A 20,361-nucleotide genomic window follows, 5' to 3' on the forward strand; every position below is an offset into this window, starting at 1 on the left:
GTTGACTGATGCAAGGCTGTGGCAACCCTGCCTCCTTCCCCAGAGCTACTGGCTGTCGGCTGCTCCATAAGCACTCTCTCTCTTAAGACAGTTACTAGGCATGGCTACAGGCGGCTCAAAATGAACACACACACAAACACCCATGCGAGAACGTTTACACCCACACACAGACACACAGTCACACTCACGCACACACACACAGTCACACTCACGCACACAAGCATGCACACCCACACGGACACTCACGCACACTTGCATGCACAAACACACACACATACCCACAAACGCACACAAACACTCTCTAGCACACACACCAACACACTCATACACAAACACACCCAACATCTTGTAAACGTTATTTATGCATCATTGGTCCCGGCATGAAACACAATTTGGCAAAAAGCAGAGGAGGGTAAAAAGCTTTTACATCGCTCAAAGTGTTCCTCTCAAATCCTGCGATGGAGAAGAACAGCCCAGAGGCAAGGAAGACAGTAAATGTGTTGACAGACATTGGCAGCCATGTTGTTTCTTAAAAATATATATATGATATTGTCATGTTCTGGAAAAGTCGGTGACATTATATCCGTGGGTTGTTTCCGTGCCTCCGGTAATTGGGCAGGGATTACTCCCCGTGTGCTCATTGGTAGTAAGTCAGCTCTGTTTAAAGATGAGGACTTTAAACTTGGCCAGCACTTTGTTTATATTCTGTTTTCATGAACACAAAGCAAATCAAATTGTCTCGTTTTTAAGAATGGCCTTGGAGACCTTTTCAGAAAATTTGTACAGCTATTTACCCAATGGTAAATTATTTTTTCAAAGCATGGTACATTTACGCAGCTCACATCATAACAAAAACAAATAAAAGTGTCTCAATACATTTATATACTCAGCTATATTCATGCAGTCAACTCTACATGAACTTGAAACATAAACCACCAATTATATTTGTCAAACAAAAGTGTATAGTGAGTATAAAACAAAAACGGTAACATATATAACCATGCATATAGAAGCTACAGACATACAAGACAGGTCTAATCTCTCCGGCTCTATGTCTCTCTTCAAAACAGGCTCTGGCTAGCAAATCAAAGACTGACATTTTCTCTGTCCAAACAGGAAACGCTGTACAAGAGATGCAGGCAATCGTTCAATCAAAACCACCTCCTGAGGTTAATCTTCATTCAGTCTAGATTGACAAGAGAGAGGTTGTCTTCTTGACCTGATCTCTAACAGAGGCGCTGTCAAGTCACATGCTCCGACGACACGAGTCGTCAACCAATACGAAGCGCTTGGGCGTAAATGTGAGCATTTATCTGAAACATCGGCGCGCTGTGCCCACCTGGCTTATGATTCTATGGGACCTTGCTTCTGACCTTGCATCTATGTCATTAACCGTGAGTCATGGCATCCCCCATAGCTTTGTAAACTGGTACATCCCGGTTGCTACGTATCGGCTGATTCAGGGAGATTGTGTAAAGCACCGATGTGGTTCAGATCTGAAACCTGTGTTTGCGTGTGCATGCCAATGTGCATGCACACGCAAACACAACTCATTCTGCTCCAGGACAACTGAGGAGTGTCCCTCACAAAGTTGAGCTAAACATAGGCAGGCCGACGCAAGCACCCACCTGCACACACAGACAAAGACACACACAGAAAGACACACACACACACACAGACACACACACACACACACACTGACACACAAACACACACACAGACACACACACACAGACAGACACACACACACACACACACACACACACACACACACACACACACACAGACACACACACACATACACGCATACGCTCTTTTGCAAAAATATGCACCACCCCCACCCCCTCAGAGGTCTAGCAGCACTGAATATGTCCCCATGCCAATGATGACATCAAAGAACCAGGAGACGCGTCTCACTGGACCACATGACGACAGACGGTAGGAGGGCGAGGGGACGGGAGGAGGGGGAGGAGGAGGAGGATGAAGAGTGTCTGAGGAAAGTCTCTCTGGTGTCTGAGGAAAGTCACTCAGACACCAGAGAGAAAGATCCTCACAGCAGAGTGAGAGGCGATACATAATGATGAGTGAGAGACAGAGAGACACAGAGAGAGACACAGTGAGAGACAGAGAGAGGGAGAGAGAGAGATAGGAATAGAGTGGAAGAGACTTTCAGGGCTGAGGATCATAAGTAGAAAATGGGCCCATACCTGTATTAAAGACATGTTGCCCAGGTCCAGTCGGAAGAGGTAGTTTCTGCAGCAAACAGAGAAGGTATAAAAATAGGAATGTATGAATCAGTGTAAACACAATACAATATAGAATTAGACAATCTTTAAAAACAAAAAAGAACAAAACATTTTTCTTCGAGGATAATGAGAGTTAGTCAGTACAAGTGAGTCATCGCTGTCATCAAGATTGAAACACATTATATTTAAGTATACGTCTGAGTCATCAATTCTGATTTGGTCTGGGTGTGTGTGAGTTTGGGCTTTTAAATTACTTTTCCCTGGATGCCACACGCGCATATCCACACACATACCCTCAAACACGCAAACACACACACACACACACACACGCACATGCCACACATTTAAACACACGCCCACGTACAATAACACACACACACACACACGCACACACATGCACAAACCCACACACATACACACACGCACACTCACACAAATTCCCTTTTATTCTCTATCGTCCTCCATTTCAATCTCTCTCAACCTCCCCTGCCTCTCTTCCTCCTTCCCAGCAGATCTGACACTTGGCTCCGTCCAACAAAGACTCAATGGGCTACTTAAAATGCCATCATTACCTGAAGCGAGCATTGTGGCACAGTGACTCAGAGAGGGGCTATCGGGTTCTCGTCTTTGTGGACGACGGAACAAGGGCTAACAGGGGGCTCAATGAGCGCCCGCGTCATCCTACCTGGCGCCCAAGATCAGCTCATTCCTCGTCAGGTCAAGGGTCAGCTGGGAGTAGTCTCTCACACCGAGGTAGGAAAAAAACGAGATCCACGGGCTGAGAGCTGCCGGAGAAGGGAAAAGAGAGAGGAGAGTGAGGGGGAGATGGTGATTCGCCGTGCCGCCGCCATTGTGATCGGTGATTAGTGTTTCAGAGTTCTGCTGTGAGTCCAGGGAAGTGTATAGCCGTAAGGTCAAGAAACAACAATGTGTATGCATGACACACAAGAGGGTGATATGGTTGAGTCGCATGCAGTCACGATCGCACACATTTCTGTCTTGTGTTGGTAGCCTTTAGAGGTGCGAGGTGGTGGTGTTTTGTTCAGTTCTGTTGTGTCGTACTGCTTTGTCAGGTTGTGTTGTACGGTGTCGGGATTTTTTGCGTTATGTTACTTGGTACTATGTTTTGCTTTGTTGTGTGCAGTTGTGTTGGGTTTGTGTGTGTACTGTGATGCGGGTTTGTGCTGTGTTGCATACTGTCGTTTTGTGTGACGTTGTGTTTTTAACACAGAGTAGCGTTGAGAGTTGTGCACTGTTGTTTGGAGGTGTGTTCCTGTGTTGTGTGGTGTACTGTCGTTTTGAGGTCCACTGCTGTCATGTGTCGTGCATTGTTGTGTTGTGTCTCTTTGTGAGGTGAATTGATACGCTGTGCCTTTCTGGGTTGTGTCCCATTGTGTCTCGTTGAGTCAGTAGTTCCTTGTGACCTGCAGACAGTCCCAGCGTGTCTCCACTGCACGGCGCAGAATCATCTCCCTGCAGAGATGCTGCTCAGCGATGCCCACACTGAACCTTATTGAACCTGACAGCCAGTCCGGGCAGACTAAATGGTCTCAGATTACATTATGGGGAGACACTCCCTCTCGCAAATCACAATTTCAAAGGCGCGGAATGTAGGGGGTGGTTTCTTAAGTGCTAAATAAAACGGCACATTCTCTCAAACAATGGCTGATACCGTCTCAAGTGCATTCCATTATTACACAGATTCCACCACGAGGGAGGGAGAAGAGCGCTCAGAGAACTGAGAAGATCCGTGTAGCGAACAGTAGCAGCGTGGTCTGAGCTCTCATTCGGTTTCCTTTAAACACTTTGATGTGTTGCATACGGAACGCTCCGTCGAGCGGCCATTTTGCATAAAGGGAAAGCTTATGCAATACACTCATGATATGTTCTACTTTCCTCTAGGTACGGTAAAGGCACACTGTAATGAATGCAAACGGTCTTCTATACAAAGAGGAGGAAGTACCAGCTCCGTAATGGCTACAAAAACCTTCTCCTGTTCTAGTATTTATCTATCGTGCTTGCATAAATGCAACATTTATAAAGTAATAACATGATACTTACGTAAAGTCTACCAAAACAACCTGCGCTATAGCTGCTCATTATAGTCAACCCTACCTTGAACTCCCGTGGTACTACCGGTCTAATGAGATGTTTCTGCAGTACAGTGACCACTCTGTGTCTCCGTGCAACAGCAAATGAGAGCAATCACCGTTGCACAGTGCTGTTTTGTTGGCATGATCTAATAACATCTGACCACTTGATCTAATATAGTGATCTAATAGGACTTGTACATCTATTTTGGAAGCATAGGAGCATTGGAAGGGCAATAATCATCTTAGGAGCAATGTTTTGGGGTCATTGTATAGTTAGCCATCATGAAATGATTTGTCATCATGGGGAGACGTGTTTGAAACAGCCACAGTGTTACACATGTGAGACGTGGCAATTAACCTAGGTTACGGTATGTTGACGTTGATTTGACCGTGCTACAAATTATTATATGACGCAGAATGGCCAACACAAAATCCCATGATGCATCCTGATATACTAGCCTGATATAATTAGACACAACCATCTAAGCGACTGGATTTAGCTTCAAACACCAACTTGTTGATTTGATTTGATTTATTTGGTATAAAGACATATACAAGGAATAGAAGAAAAACATTGCAAAGTGCAAGCACTTATTTCCATCATGGTCCCTGATGTTACAAGACAGGACATACATCCACATTAAACAAAACATTAAACATCATAAAAAATAGACTATGAAAGGCTTAACCTATAAAATAATCTTCCCTAACCCTTACTTTCTTTATTAAAGTGCAAAGTGCATACATAGACAAACACCAGCAGACAACAACGCACATGGAGGAAGACATTTTAGTGTCACTAGCGATTTAAATTCAGGGATTTTACCTTTTTTCTGAAAGGATTTTACCTTTTTTCTGAAACAATGATAGTTCATATCCAAAGGTAATTTATTCCAGTTCACCTCACCACTATATTTGAGAGTACACTTACCAATGTTTGATTTGAACTTAGGCAAGTACAAGTCTTCATTACTAGCCCTGGTGTGGTAGGCATGGGCATCCCTACTCCTTATGAAGTGTTTTTTAAGGTATGCCGGTGACTTGTGATTGTAAACATTACGGACCACCCTGAGCTGGAGCTGAACTGCCCTAGCCTCCAGGGGGAGCCAGCCCAGCTGTTGGAACTGGAGCTTACCCACATGATCCCTTGATGTGAGCCCCAGGACTATCCTGACTAACCTATTCTGAGAGACCTGCAGTTTGTCTTTTAGGGCCTTAGTAAGACCACCATACCATGTGCCAAGGCCGTAATCAAAGCAGCATAAAACCAGTGAATAAGCTAGCAGTCTGAGGCTAACTGCATCAAGGAATGGAGCTTTCCTAGCTATGAATCTGGATCAGCCATTTACCTTGCTCATGACCTTTGAAGCCATGCTCCCCCCATCTAGGTTGCTCTCTGAACAGCATCCTAAATAGGTCACTGAGGGCTTGGCAGGGAAGACCTGCCCACCAAGGTTGATACTGGACAACACTTTTTTTGTGCAGTCTTGGCTTAGAGCCAAACACTATGAATTCAGTTTTGGCCACATGAAGAGGCAATTTATTGTCTAATAGCCGGACCCTGATCTTACTGAATTCCTCTTACAATACAATACATCTTGCAAAATGGCATGCAGCTCAAGCTCATTTTTGTTGGAGGCTATAATAGCTGAATCATTATCATATAAAAACAAGTTCTTGTTGCAGGCGGACTTCATGTCATTGATGTATATTAAAAACAGTAATGGTAACAGTAAAAGACTCTCCCTTGTGGAACTTCACAATTTACCAGTTGTACCTTGGATATATGACCTTGGAATTCAGTCTTTTGGGATCTACCGGAGAGGTAGGAAAGAAACCATCTTAAGGCGGAAGGGCACATGCCAAAGGCTGACAACTTGTTGTACAGTAGGCTATGATCAACCGTATCAAAGGCCTTCTGTAAGTCAATTAGGATCATGCCACATAGCTTGCCGACATCTATTTCGGCCCTTATGAAGTCAGTTAGGTACAGTAGACATGAGTCAGTTGAATGTGACTGTCTGAACCCTGACAGTCACCACTTTCTCCAGGACCTCGGAGACTACACTCAATATAGAAAGTCGATCATTTCCCGGATCAGACTTATCACCTTTCTTGAATAGTGGGATGACTTTAGAATGTTTCATGTCATCAGGAACAGTGCCTTGCTCCAAGGACAGATTAATAATATGAGCAATAAAAGGGGCCATGAGATCAGCTGCATCTTTCAAGAACCTGGCTGAGATATTATCTAGCCCTGTGGCTTTAGTAGAGTTAAGGCCCTTTAGCATGTCGCCAATTTTTTCTACCGACACAGGATTGAAGGAAAAACTATTGGGAGTCACACATATCTTAGCATAAAAATCCTGAATGTGTTCAGGCCCGTACAATCTTAGGCTGAGTGGTAGCTTCTCCACAAGTTTATGGGCAACTGAGGTAAAATAAGTGTTACAGTGATTGGCAATATCCTCCTTTTTATTTACCTATTTTCCATCAATAGAGCGAGTAATACAAGAACTGGGAGTGCTTTTTGTCTTAGAAAAGCATCCTAGATTTTTCAGAACCTTCCACAATTTCTGGGGTTTGTCCTTGTTTTCGTTTATCTGTTCAGAAAAGTAGGTTCTTTGAGCTCTTTGATTATACGTTGGGCCTCATTCCCACAAGCTTTAAACTGTGAGAAGTCAGCTGGGATTTTACAGTTCTTCGAATTACTGTATGATGGAGTATCGCCGACACAAAGTCCCATGATGCATCCTGATGTACTAGCCTGATGGAATTATAAACAACCATCCAAGTGACTTAGCTTCAAACACCAACTGGTATGCCTGAGTTGCCTTTTGTACACCAACCTGAATACAGAAACAGATGTGTAAGTAAAGCCGTCGTGAAGGGGAGAGTTACGGAGCCGAGAGTGGGACAGCTGTGGCGGTTGCGGTACAGAAGCTAAATGTGAGTGTCGGTAGGATTGATCAGGCCCATATGCCCCTGTTGTCTGGCGACGACAGCAACACACACAGAGACCTGGAGTTCAGACGTGCACCGGAAAACACACACGCACGCAAGCACACATGCACGCAAGCATGCACGCACACTCACAGACAAACATATGCACCCGCACACAAACACAAACAGACAAAAACACACACACACACACACAGGCATATACACACAGACATGTACACACATCCACACACATGCAGGCACGCAAACTGGGAAGCTGTTTGTGTGTACAACATGACTTTTTCTGTGTGTTTACATGAATGTTTCTTAACCCGTTGTCGAAGCCACTGTTGGTGTTTTTTTGGGTTTAAATACTGTGTGCTAATATTTGGGATCTAAAAGACTTACATACAGATTACCTTCCGGCATCTCACACTGTGCCAAATACATGTTCAGCTTCAGAAGAGTTCATTGGCTGAAGCAAGGATTTATCAAAACACGGCTACACTTTTTTTTAGGTGTGTTTGGGCTTCACTGAGGCATTCATTAACAGCACAGTGGCTAATTGGTTAGGCTAGCTTGTTAGCTTCACTTATAAAAATTTGGAAATCAACCTTTCCAATTTATCGCCACACCTGCGTAGCTACATCCCTAACAAAGTGGAGCAATTATAATGGCTTAGTCACAGCTCTGAAACGCCGCATTGTAGACGGAGGGAACACACACAGCGCACACCTCCCGGGGAGTGTGGTGGGGTTCAGGACAGCTGTCAGCTAGGGGGGAGATAGACTCTGGAGGTTAACACGTGGAAGCTGGAAAAGTACTGGCTGGAAGAACAAGACTGGCCAGAGGTGGTGGACGGCTCCAGGCATACGGGTCATTAAAGTATGAAGAACAGCCTAGGGGGCGTTTTCAATGTCGACCGGTACATGAGATTCATAATGCCGTGAATAAAATGCAAGCACCGTGTCACATCGATGTAATATCTACCCTGTCAAAGCAAAGACCGCTCATAAAACACGAGATGATGTCATTTGAAATGTGACGGACATCCTTTGATAGAATAGGAGGTAAAATTAGACTGCGAAGGGAGATTATACAGCACAGACCATATAAACGCTGTTATATATTGGTTGGGAGATGACAGATAATAGATCAAATTAACCCCACATAAGCAGCGGGGCTGTTAGCCAACAATTTATGCTGAATATAAATAACTCAAACCCCCCCCCCCCCCCCCCCCCAAAACAATCAGCGACAGATAAACATTTCCCCGTCAAAATAATAAATTTCAATTCTCACCCAAAGTTTATCCAAAAAGAAAATAACCAAAACAGAGGAAACACAAGGAAAAACGCAAAAACATAAAAAAACTGTAAAAATGAGTTCAAGAGCGGGAACGGCGATGCACATGGGCGGACACTGGGGGTGCGACGGCTCGTGATCTGGAGGCTTGTTTACCCTCTTAAAGAGGCTTCGCTGACAGCGAGCGGTCTTTCACTGTCTGACGTTTATCTCCCCTCGGCTTACAAGTGGCTTTACGCCCGCCCCCCACCGCCTCTCCCCCCTCTCTCACCCCCAATCTCTGCGTCCCCCTCGCCGCCCCCCAGCCACCAACACAACTGTCTGGACGGGGGGAACAATAAAAGGGGGATGAATATGAGGGGCCGCCGGCCCCCTGATCCGGCCTTGATGGACGATGATTGCATCCTTTCTCTGGCCCACGCGTGGTCGCCGGGCGGACGGATTAATGCGATGGCTGGCAGGAGCCGGAGGGATGACGAGCAGGGGCTGAGGATGGGGCACACAAACGCTGGACACGCACGCACACATACACACAAACACACACACACACATATGCATGCATGCACGCATGCACTTGTGGTGCATACTTACGCATAAACACGCACACAGGGATGTGTACGTGCCAAAAGCCGCAAGCCCCCCAAACAAACACACACACACACACACACACACACACACACGCACACGCACACACACACACACACACACGTATGCATGCATGTACGTACAGCACATACAAACACATAAACATGTACACACTCATACGTTCGTGCCAGCAGCCGCAAACTCCCCCCTCCGCGCCCAAAACACACACACACACACACACACACACACACACACACACACACACACACACACAAACACACAAACATACACACACATTCCATCACACAGACAGGCAGTGGCTGACCGGTTATTTTGTGGATATGGATTTGTGCGTGTGTGTGTGTATGTGTGTGTGTGTGTGTGTGTGTGCGTGTGTGTCTGTGTGTCTGTGTTTGTGTGTGTCAGCGCACGGCTGAATACGATGCATAAATCACAACAGCATCCTGTCACTGCCAATGTGACAGTTTGAAAACGTACGGCTTCTTTGCAGCCAGTCAGTGTTTTGGACCGGAGTGCGAATCACTATCCGTTTTTAGTGAAGTGAAGGGTGGCAGCGGTGGGTGATGTTGGCTGTGGGTGGGTTGGTGTTGGGTGGGATTGGCTGAAGGCTGAGCAGCAGGGGAAGCTGCCAAACCACAAACACACTGAGGAATTGATGCAGGGGACAAGAGCATAACAATGTGCACCCAAAGTCAATCACACTGAGCCACAAAATCACACACACACATACACACACACACACACACACAAGCGCATGCACGCTCGGACGCACACGCAACCACACACACACACACACACACACACACACACACACACACACACACACACACACACACACACACACACACACACACACACACACACACAGATATGCCAACACAGGTGAAATTTGGGAAGTTCCACTCTGTGAGTGGCTTAAAACTTTAAGGGGACTTGGAAGTTCCTTCAGGTTTGGAACCAAACTTGGAAAAGGGCATCCGATAAAGACCCAATCTCACCTTATCCATCTAAACCCTGACGGCTGGTGCTGGTGCGCCGGGCCACATGCCCATCACCAGGCCCGTCCTACCAGCCTGCAAGACGAATGGACAGGGTAGTGCAACCAAGGCTGACAATACAGATGAATGGAGTCAACGCTATCTTGGGGACGTGATGGATCACTGTGCCAACATGTGTGTAGGGGGGGGGGGGGCGGAGAGAGGAAGGTGTGACACCCATCCCTGCCAAAATACTGTGACAGGAATTACACGGGAGTAAAACAAATATAGACACAGAGAGCAAAAAAGGATATAGAGAGCGAAAAGAGATTTATGGGGAACTGATTGAGTATTCGATGACAACTCACTTTTTCACAGCAAGGGTATCTTCAGTCAGACTAGAGACACAGAGGGCTTCTACAATAACACATATTTGCCTTGTGTGGATAAAACGGTGAATACTTCCTAATAAAACCTTGCATCGCTTTCAGATATTATTCATGCAGCCATGTGTCAGATGCCTGCCTAACAACATCTGTCTTCGTTCGAACTGTTTGCACAAGTACACTTCTCATTACCGGTATAATGTTGATTTATTCTTTTTTTTGAATTGCCTCCTTTCAAGTGCTGCATTGTTTAATGAACTATAAATGACACATATTTCACTGAAGCGTGCTGTCTATCAGCACCGTCCCTGAGGGTAGATAAAGCAAAACATGTTTTCGCTGTCAGGGAATTAACGCGTGTTGAGGAGAGGTGAAATTGGAAAACAGTTAGCCGTGGGGCAAGGCAGCCAATCCAATAGGGCTGCCAGTTGAAATATGCAACATGCTAATACGTTTCAATCAAGCACCATTAGAGAACATCCTACAGTCAGAGACGTGAGTCTGCTTCACTTCTCCTTTTAAGATGGGTTGGAGGAGGTGGTGTACTATGAAAACAAGAGGGACTTAGGCCGGCGGTGACCTACATCGCCGTGGCAATGGACTGAACCACTCACTGGTAGAGGGGGAGGAGATACCCTGCAACCCCTTGCAGCACCCCTGGGATCTTATCTTAGGTGCGACTACAAAGAACACGCCGGCTGGGACACACAACTGCACACACACACGGAGGAGTACACCTTGCTTTGTCCGGCCTACATTCCTTGAGAAATGACTTGTTGTTTTGTCTCAGCGCCTCCTCTCCTCCTCCACAGGATGACTGATACACTGCGTTACAATCCACTTTACCTTTTCCCCCCATTCTCTCTCCCCCCCCCCCCCCCCCATGCTCTGAGTTATAGTGGAAAGTAATAAAAAAAAAGGCAGAGTGAAAAACTACTGCCACCGTATTTCACTGTATAGTCTCCCCACCACTACAGAATGAGATGTGGAGCAGGGCAGTGTGGAGACTGTGTGACTCCCCTCATTCTACCAGTCGTCTCTGAGGGAAAGGGTCCTGGGACGGCAGGGGCGAGAGACAGGGGTCTTAGACAGGGGTCTGAGACAGCAGGGGCTAGAGACAGGGTTCTTAGATAGGGGTCTTAGACAGGGGTCTTAGACACGGGTCTGAGACAGCAGGGTCTGGAGAAAGGGGTCTTAGACAGGGGTCTGAGACAGCAGGGGCTAGAGACAGGGGTCTTAGACAGGGGTCTGAGACTGCAGGGTCTGGAAAAAGGGGTCTTAGACAGGGGTCTGAGATAGCAGGGGCTAGAGACAGGGGTCATAGACAGGGGTCTGAGACAGCAGGGGCTAGAGACAGGGGTCTTAGACAGGGGTCTGAGACAGCAGGGGCTAGAGACAGGGGTCTTAGACAGGGGTCTTAGACAGGGGTCTAAGACAGGGGTCTGAGACAGCAGGGTCTGGAGAAAGGGGTCTTAGACAGGGGTATGAGAGAGGGGTCTCAGGCAGACACTCTGAGACTCAAAGGCGGAAGAGTTAGGACAGGGGTTTGAGACAGAGGCTCTAAGACGATGTCGTCTTAGAGAGGAGACGGAGGCTCATGGCTCTAACACAGTCTGGTCCAAGCCAGGAGCTACAGACAGGGCTCTGAGACAGGGCACTGAGACAAAGGCCCAGGAGGGAACCTTGGATAGTATGAGAACATTCGTCTGGCTTTGGCACAAATAACTTGCCGGTGTCTGAAGCGGTTCTGTGTGTTTGTGCGCATGTGTGTGTGTGTGTGTGTGTGTGTGTGCGTGTGCGTTGGTGGTTGTGTGTGTCTGTGTGTCTGTGCGTGTTTCCATGTGCGTGTAATTGTGCGTGTGTGTCTGTGTGTGTTTCCGTGTGTATGTGTGTGTTTGCACACGCGCGCGCGCGTGTGTGTGTGTGTGTGTGTGTGTGTGTGTGTGTGTGTGTGTGTGTGTGTGTGTGTGTGTGTGTGTGTGTGTGTGTGTGTGTGCGTGCGTGTGTGTGTGTGTGTGTGTGTGCGCTTATGTTCTTGCATGTGCCAAAGCGCGCCGTGGCGCATGTGGACTTTATTACAGAGCTGGCACAAGTAGAGTGGAATATCCTAGAAAAAGAAAAAAGAACAAGAAAGGGAAAAGTGAACAAAGAAGGGAGACGATGACATGGGACACAACATAAGATACACGGGGGAGGGGAGACACAGCAGAGCCCTCCATTTAGCCCCCTGCCTGTCCCTGTTTGTGCATGAAAGGGGACCCACTTCCTAAGCGTTGTCCTTTGTGTCCCCCTGTTTCATTTGATCCATCCTAGCCTGCCATGCGTTTGATGTGCTGATACAACGCGCCCGAGCGACAGGCTTTTACCGACGGCCGCAATCCCCGCCGGAAGCCCCGACTGCCCGGCCCAATTAGGAGCCCCCCGGTACCTCAACCTGAAGGACGAGCCGCCGGATGGACCGACGGACGGATGTGTGGTGACAGACAAGCACTTCAGCTCCAGCCAGACAAATGGAAGGGAAAGAGGAGAGATAAGCCGTGGAAATTGGGGGATTGAAGATAATACTGATAGTCATACATCCTGAACTGATATATCTCTCTTCAGTTTCATAAAATATGTTTGAGCTTGTCCACCGGCCTGTTATCTCTCGTCGGTCCCTTCTGTTATCAGTCTCAGAGGCACGTACCCGTTCCCCCCAGAGCCAAACCTAATGGGGGCCCCGGCCTGGACGACGGCTCGGAACCCACTAGAACCCTGTAGTCCTCGCCTCCGGAGCACACAGCAGACCGGCGGAGAACTTGGACGGTGGGAGGAGAAACAAGGCAGTAGGAAAAAGCATGGGGGCAGGATGCCTGTGAGCTGAGGTGATGATTGGACGGCTGTCTACGAGATGCGAGCAGAAAGAGAACAAAGTGAAGGTTCAAAATGGCAAAATGGCAGATAGAAAGGAACTGAGGGCGGCGAGGAGGGTATGGGAACGGGATAATGGTAATTTTCTCGTCTCTCTTGTCTCCCTTCTGAGAGCGGCCCATTACAATTATTCCAGCGGGGCCAGGTGACCTAGGCCTTAGTGCTACCTGATCCAAGAAGCACAAAATGACCTCTTGCAAAAGAGACAAGGGGAGGCTTAAAGGCAACTGTTATTCTATGACACTGGTCGTGTTACAAACGATTCTAATAAATCTTGCATGAATAGTAGTGCTGGCAAGATGAATATTTCTTCACTCGATTTGAAGCTTAGCTTACAGACCTTACATACCATATAATCAAATGATCACAAGTCATACTGATCTAATTCTTGTTTAACCCCTGAAGATAGATCCCAAATATGTCCCTTATCAAACCCTCCTGGAGAACTTTACATCTTCCATCTAAATCCTGATTTGGTGCCCTGATGCAGGCTCTGTTGCTGGCTGTGTGCATGCCTCTGGCTCTCAGTTTTTTGCGGCTCAGCCTTCTGAACCCTTTAACCCATTCAAGGCCTGCACATGCAAGCATATTCGGACAGGCCATATATTTATACACAAACACACACACACACACACACACACACATACACAAACACACACACACACACACACACACACACACACACACACACACACACACACACACACACACAGACACACACACACACACACACTGTGCTCTGCACAGTTTCTTCAAGCGGATGGTGTGCAGAAGTTAACTATGGCCTGAGTAGAAGGGGAATTTTGGGGAAATCAAAGCATTGCCAAACCGTTTATCACAAACTATGTGATAAACAACATGCAACAATCAATCTTGTGGGTGTTTGAAACTGATTCAATAAAAAGGTCTGGAAACTGGGCAGAAAAGTGATTCTTTTTTCGATCTGTGGTCACAGAGTACGCTGGAGATGGCTGATGTCAAGGAGTTCCTTGGTTGAAAGGGACAAAAGCTTAAAAGCTTAGCTGGATGGGGTCGGGTGTTAAAGGCAGGTAGCAGGCTCCACTGGAGTGATGTGGAAAAGCAGGGTTTGAAAAAGGGAGTCTAATCACCAGCCCTACGTACACACACACAAACACACACACTCGCGCACACACACACACACACACACTCGCACTCGCACACGCACACACACACACACACACACACACACACACACACACGCATGCACTCAGACGCATACACACGCACACACAGACACACTTACACAAAGTTACAGACATACAACCACGCGCACACCACAACACACTCACACACACACACACACACACACACACACACACACACACACACACACACACACACACACACACTCACTCACTCACTCACTCCCACACACACAAACACACACCCACACACTCACCCACTCCCACACCCACACATTAACATCCACACGCACACACACACACACTCAGCCACTCCCACACGCACACACACGCACACATTTACATCCACACGCACACACACTCGCTCACGCATTATTCCCCCGGCCGGCCCTCCGGGGCTCCGGCAGGTGACTGCGGCAGCGCCTCAACAAGCCGCCATAAAACGCTCATCAATCACGCCGGCTAATCTCAGGTTCTCGCTGACACTTTCATTGTGCCAGGCCTTTCTGTACGGCTGCCTGCGCATAATGACCCCCGCGCTGGCAGCTTTGACGCGCCAAGGGGCTCCGCTGGCGAGCGGCCGGGAGAGCCATTCTCAAGTGGCGAGGGCCTTTGAAGTCGGGGCACAAGCCAGAGGTCGGGCCTAATCCCGACATCTGGATGCCCCTGAGCGGCCGTGGCTACCGTGGCGACCGCCAGGACGACAGAAGAGTTGGGAGCGCGGAACACAGGAAATGGCCGGGCAGGGCAGAACAGTACGTAATGAAAACAGGCGGGGGGGGGGGGGGGGGGGGGGGGCTTGTATGGAGGTAAGTTCCTCCAGATGTCTCTAGTTTTTACTGCTCCCTGCTGACGTTTTGGTCCCTCTTCACTCGTTTGAACTTTGGGAGGATGGCACACTACGGATTTCCTGGGGTGTTGCTGTCCTCGGGTTGCAGTGACCAGGATGGTTGAATCGCAGCCTCTTGGCCACGGGCCAAGATTGCCTTCCATCCCATTTCTGAGGTAAACACCTTATGTTGTTTGTGTTTGTTCTTCATTCTACTGTGCCTCTGTTATCTTCCGCCCCCGGAACGAAAATGCTGTTGTTTTGTGTGCTTTGAGGGAACAACTTGTTCCAGCACAATGATGTACACAACTGATATCCGCCCTGTGCACACGCATACAAACACACAGAGACACACACAGACACACACAGAAACTGTTGTCTCATCCAACGTCTCTGTGTGTGTGTGTTTGTGTGTGTGTGTGTGTGTGTGTGTGTGTGTGTGTGTGTGTGTGTGTGTGTGTGTGTGTGTTTGTTTGTTCTGGGCCAGTATGTGTGTGTGTGTGTCTGTGCCAGTATGTGTGTGTGTGTGTGTCTGTGTGTGTGTGTGCCAGTGTGCCAGTATGTGTGTGTGTGTATGTGTGTGTGTGCATACCTGTGTTCACGTGTGTGTGTGTGTGTGCGCTCATGCATGCATGTAGGGCCATGCTCCACTGAAGTTAACCATTGCCATTAACAATCACCATCACCATAACAATAACAATAACCTTCAAAGCCACACAAAGTCAGTCCAAACCATTTCATTAACTTTAATAGCTGACGAGAAAAGATTTTAAGTCCTTGTGGAAATTAATATTCATCCATTCATAGGAAAGGAGGCTTAAGTGAAGTTAAATGAACGTGCTTCCCAGTCAAATGAATGATTAGCCGCGATGTGCTAATTCCTTGGTTCCAATACACAGAACACACACACTGACCTTGGATGGAGACCTTTGGGTGTTCCTTCCTGCTGCACTCCGGCCGGGCTAAGGGGTGCGTGGTGGGGGGTGGTGCCTGGCTCGGGACCGGCCCTTGGGTCTGGGCGAACGCCGCCGGGAGGGGGAGGAGGAGGAGGAGGAGGAAGAGGAGCCTGGCCGCAGATGAGGGGGCAGGGGATGGCCAGGGCGTTGTCATGGTGACGACCTCTCCTCTCGCTGACTGCAAAGGCGGGCCTCTGGGATACAGCTGTGTGTGTGGGGAAGAGATGGGATAAGATCAACGGAGCAATACAACAACAAATATGATATGAGTTTTGAGATGTGTGTGACAGAGGTCAGACGGACAGAGGGATAGACATTGTAATGAGTGCAATGCAACCCCCTGCATCACTTTTGGGTTTTGTCCAGACATCTGACTGCAAAGTGGACAGCTATATTGTGCAGAATAATAGATGCAATGCAATACTTTGCCTCGCATTCCTGAGATGGTTCTCTGGGAGCTGTGTGTTCCCGGGACGGCCGCACAAAATTGGGCACGGCAAGAATCAAAAGTAATTGGGGGGCATATTATTCTGGCAAGGCGATGATGACTTGCCAGGTGAAAGAGAATACAAGATTTATCCGATGATTGGTGCAGAAAGAGAGGAGGCGGGGAAGAGAAAGAACTAAACATAAGTGTGTTGAATTGAAAAGAGAGCGAGAGAAAGAGAGAGAGGGAGAGAGAGAGAGAGAGAGAGAGAGAGAGAGAGAGATAGAGAGAAATGAGGCAAGATGAAAAGGGGCCAGACAGACAAAGGGAGAAGCCACTGTGGAGGGACATATTGTGTGCCACGGCAATCAGCCATCTCAAAAGAAAAGGAGAGAAAAAATAGAATCCCACGACCCCCCTCGGATAACCATTTCAAAAGTGCAATTAAAACTACTGGAGTTAATTTAATGGCTGATTAATATTGGAAAATGGATCGCAATAGAGGTTTGTTCAACGGGGCAGAAGTTTTCACAAGCCAATGAGGCGGAAAGCCATCGTCTTCAATATCCGGATCTTTGGTTCATTGGGATGAACTTTGTGCTCGGAAATGTCTGCACAGCGATTTGCCCAGAACTTTGTGTATGATTTGCTCAGAACCTTGCAGATTAAAATCGTGTTTTACCTTCAGGTGCCGGTGCACGTTTATGAAATACATATACTGTTGCATTTTTATAAGACGCATGTACTGTTGTATGTTGTACACTGACACATAGGTACCATCTGGTTCTGCCGAAACCCCCTGGAGCAAACAGGTACACTGGCAAATATGCTTTATGAATAAATGGAACACAATCTGCTGCTGAAGTAGCATGTGAATCTCCGGAGACCAGACGGAAAACCCCATTTCATCATCTCCCAGTCCACATTAACATTAGCTTAGTGAGCTACATTACCATCAAAGCACAGAAAATTCCTTGCCCATATTCACGCCCGTGTCCCGGGGGGGTCTAGCCACCCACGTACTACGTTCTCCCCCCCCCCCCCCCCCCCCCCCCCCTTCCTAATGCATCGATCAATAACAAATAAATAGCTTGGTTGGCTTGCAAATCAACCATATTGCCCCTGAATCAATGATGCCCTCCATCAATACAGCCGCTAACTGATCAGATGGCTGTGCTATGGTGTGTACGGTGTGTTTGTAGTCATGTTTCCGCACAGCTAACAATCCCCCCGCCCCCCAGGCTACTGCCAATACACACACAGTTGTTAGAACAGGAGGAAGCGTTTAACAAGGTCTTCAAACCGGCGTGAATGGAGGGCCTACTTGGGCTAAAGCCTGTGTCTCCGCCTTGCTCAGTGCGAGTGATATACTGAACTATACGCCGCGAGCACACTTTGGCTTTACGGCGTGACATTTCACTGGTCATTAGGCTATGATACAGCTGGTAAACGGGGGACACGATCCCTTTGATTCGCTAATCAACAGCGCTGGGTGTGTGTGTCGGAGCGCTCGTCCACTGGCTTTTTACGAGATGGTTTTACGAGCGGCTGCGGATTTGTCCCAAATACGCGGCTTCCGCCACCGAGAGTTAAAGTCTGTCCGCTCAACGAGGTCATTTCATGGAATATCTGACATTTGATAGCGGATAAGAATCAGCTTTGAGTGTGTTCTTTTTAGGCCGACAGATACCGCATCCGCAGCAGAGTCGGACAGCCCCTGCTCAACACAGCTGCCAAGCGCGGACTGCTGAGGAGTCAAGGGCCCACGCTGCAAAACCCTTTATGGCTCCATATAGCGGCACTACTGGACAGCTCCTGAGCAGGAGCCCAGGGAAGGACGTAAACCCTCGTACTGCACTTTAGCCTTGAAAGCCTGTCTAGATATGCAAGCCTGGGGAAAGACAGCTGCTGCGAAGTGTGTACAGCACAAGTGTGTGTGTGTGTGTGCATGCTTTTGTGTGCATGCATATATGTGTGCATGTGTGTGTGTGTGTGTGTGCGTGGGTTTGTATGTGTGTGTGCATGTATGCGCGTGTATGTGTTTGTGTGTGTGCAGGTGTGTGTGTGTGTGTGAGTGCAGGTGTGCAGGAGAAAGACAGAGATCAAAAGAGACTGTGGGCGCGAGCAGAAAGACAGGCAGCGATACAAGCCAACAGATGAGGTTTTATTATATCTGCAGACACACACAGTTAAACATCAACATCATTGGAATTTTAACTAGATATAATAAGGGGAACACAAAGTTCAGGCAGGGCAACCCCAGATAATCAGGCTGTCTGATTTGATAGACTCCTTAATGCAAAGTCATTGCAAAAGTAAAGTGAGGCAATCGGCCTATAAAGGTATAAAGGGGGGAAAGTTAAAGTCGTTCTACGGCTCTGAATGGAGCGCTTGGGTTTTTCAATGTCCCGCAATGGGACTCTGCCCAGAACCGATGGCTGCAGTTGCATGTCAAATGTGCCCATCACATTACTGTCAAAAACGGCCCTCTATGGTCCCCACTAATGCTGCTGCTCGATCCATTAGCAATGACTTGGAGATGGAAGTCTGCGGCACCAGTCCCTGCCTCATCCAGAGTACCAGGCCGCTCTGTGTCGCTGCCTGGATCAGCGTAGCTCATTCCCCTCACCAACGACTGGAGGAGAACACTCTGAGCACTCTGCTCCCTATTGGTTCACGGCAGGGACACAACCGGCAATACCCCGGTACCGACGGGGAGTTTTGTCATTTTATCAAAGAAAGCGAAAGTCGATGCCTGCACGCACTTGTGCATGCACGAGTGAGTGTGTGTGTTAGTGTGTCTGTGTGTGTTTGTGTGTGTGTATTTGTGTGTGTGTCGCTGCCAGCTCCTTCAGCAAAAACAACTCCAAATGAAGGCCTATGAGGGAGCCCATCTGAGCTCCACCCCGGCTGTGAGCTGGATTAACGGCTCAGTCCGTCAACAAGAACCAGGACAATCCATAACACTGGGGACAATGTCTCTCTCTCTTCATGACTCTCTCTCTCTCTCTCTCTCTCTCTCTCTCTCTCTCTCTCCCCCTCTCTCCCTCCCACCCTCCCTCTCACGCACACACACACATACACACAGAATGCAAATGCAATGAGGGGATGTGGCGGAGATTGCAACCTGAGCCGGTGAGTCCGTCGCCCGCCCGTCCGTGGGCTGACAGAGAGTCAATTAGGGGAGGAACCAGGCGTGGAGACGGCACCCCCCGGGGATTAGATAAAAAAACATCCTCAGACACATCCGGCCGTCAGCCGCCTCATCAGACAGTAAGGAGACAGAGATTTACTGCCCATACACACCGTGTCACTAGCGCTTAGGGCTTTGACACGCTGACTGGAGACTGCGGGTAACAGTATCCCCACCCTGGGTAAATTGACCATAATGTTTACAGACAAGAGGCAAGCGCTTCCCTCGATCAGCCGATATCTGCCCCCAGCACACATGTGGCGGGTGCCGTCGGAAACCGCATCACCAATGTTTAACGATCTACGTCACCCGGGTACACAAATAGTCTTA

The 20,361-nt window shown here is 48.0% G+C and overlaps 1 protein-coding gene across 1 annotated transcript in view; it reads right to left on the reverse strand.

The window, feature by feature from the left end:
* sema5ba (sema domain, seven thrombospondin repeats (type 1 and type 1-like), transmembrane domain (TM) and short cytoplasmic domain, (semaphorin) 5Ba) overlaps positions 1–20,361 on the reverse strand; it is a 125,003-nt gene that overhangs the window by 59,393 nt on the left and 45,249 nt on the right. Inside the window, 3 exon segments of the mRNA XM_079733040.1 lie at positions 2,208–2,253; positions 2,932–3,031; positions 16,370–16,616. Of these exon segments, the coding sequence (XP_079589166.1) occupies positions 2,208–2,253; positions 2,932–3,031; positions 16,370–16,565 (342 nt within the window). The 5' untranslated portion in view covers positions 16,566–16,616.

This window comes from Pollachius pollachius (genome assembly GCF_949987615.1).
Source record: "Pollachius pollachius genome assembly, chromosome: 3".
In the NCBI taxonomy this organism is placed as follows: Eukaryota; Metazoa; Chordata; class Actinopteri; order Gadiformes; family Gadidae; genus Pollachius; species Pollachius pollachius.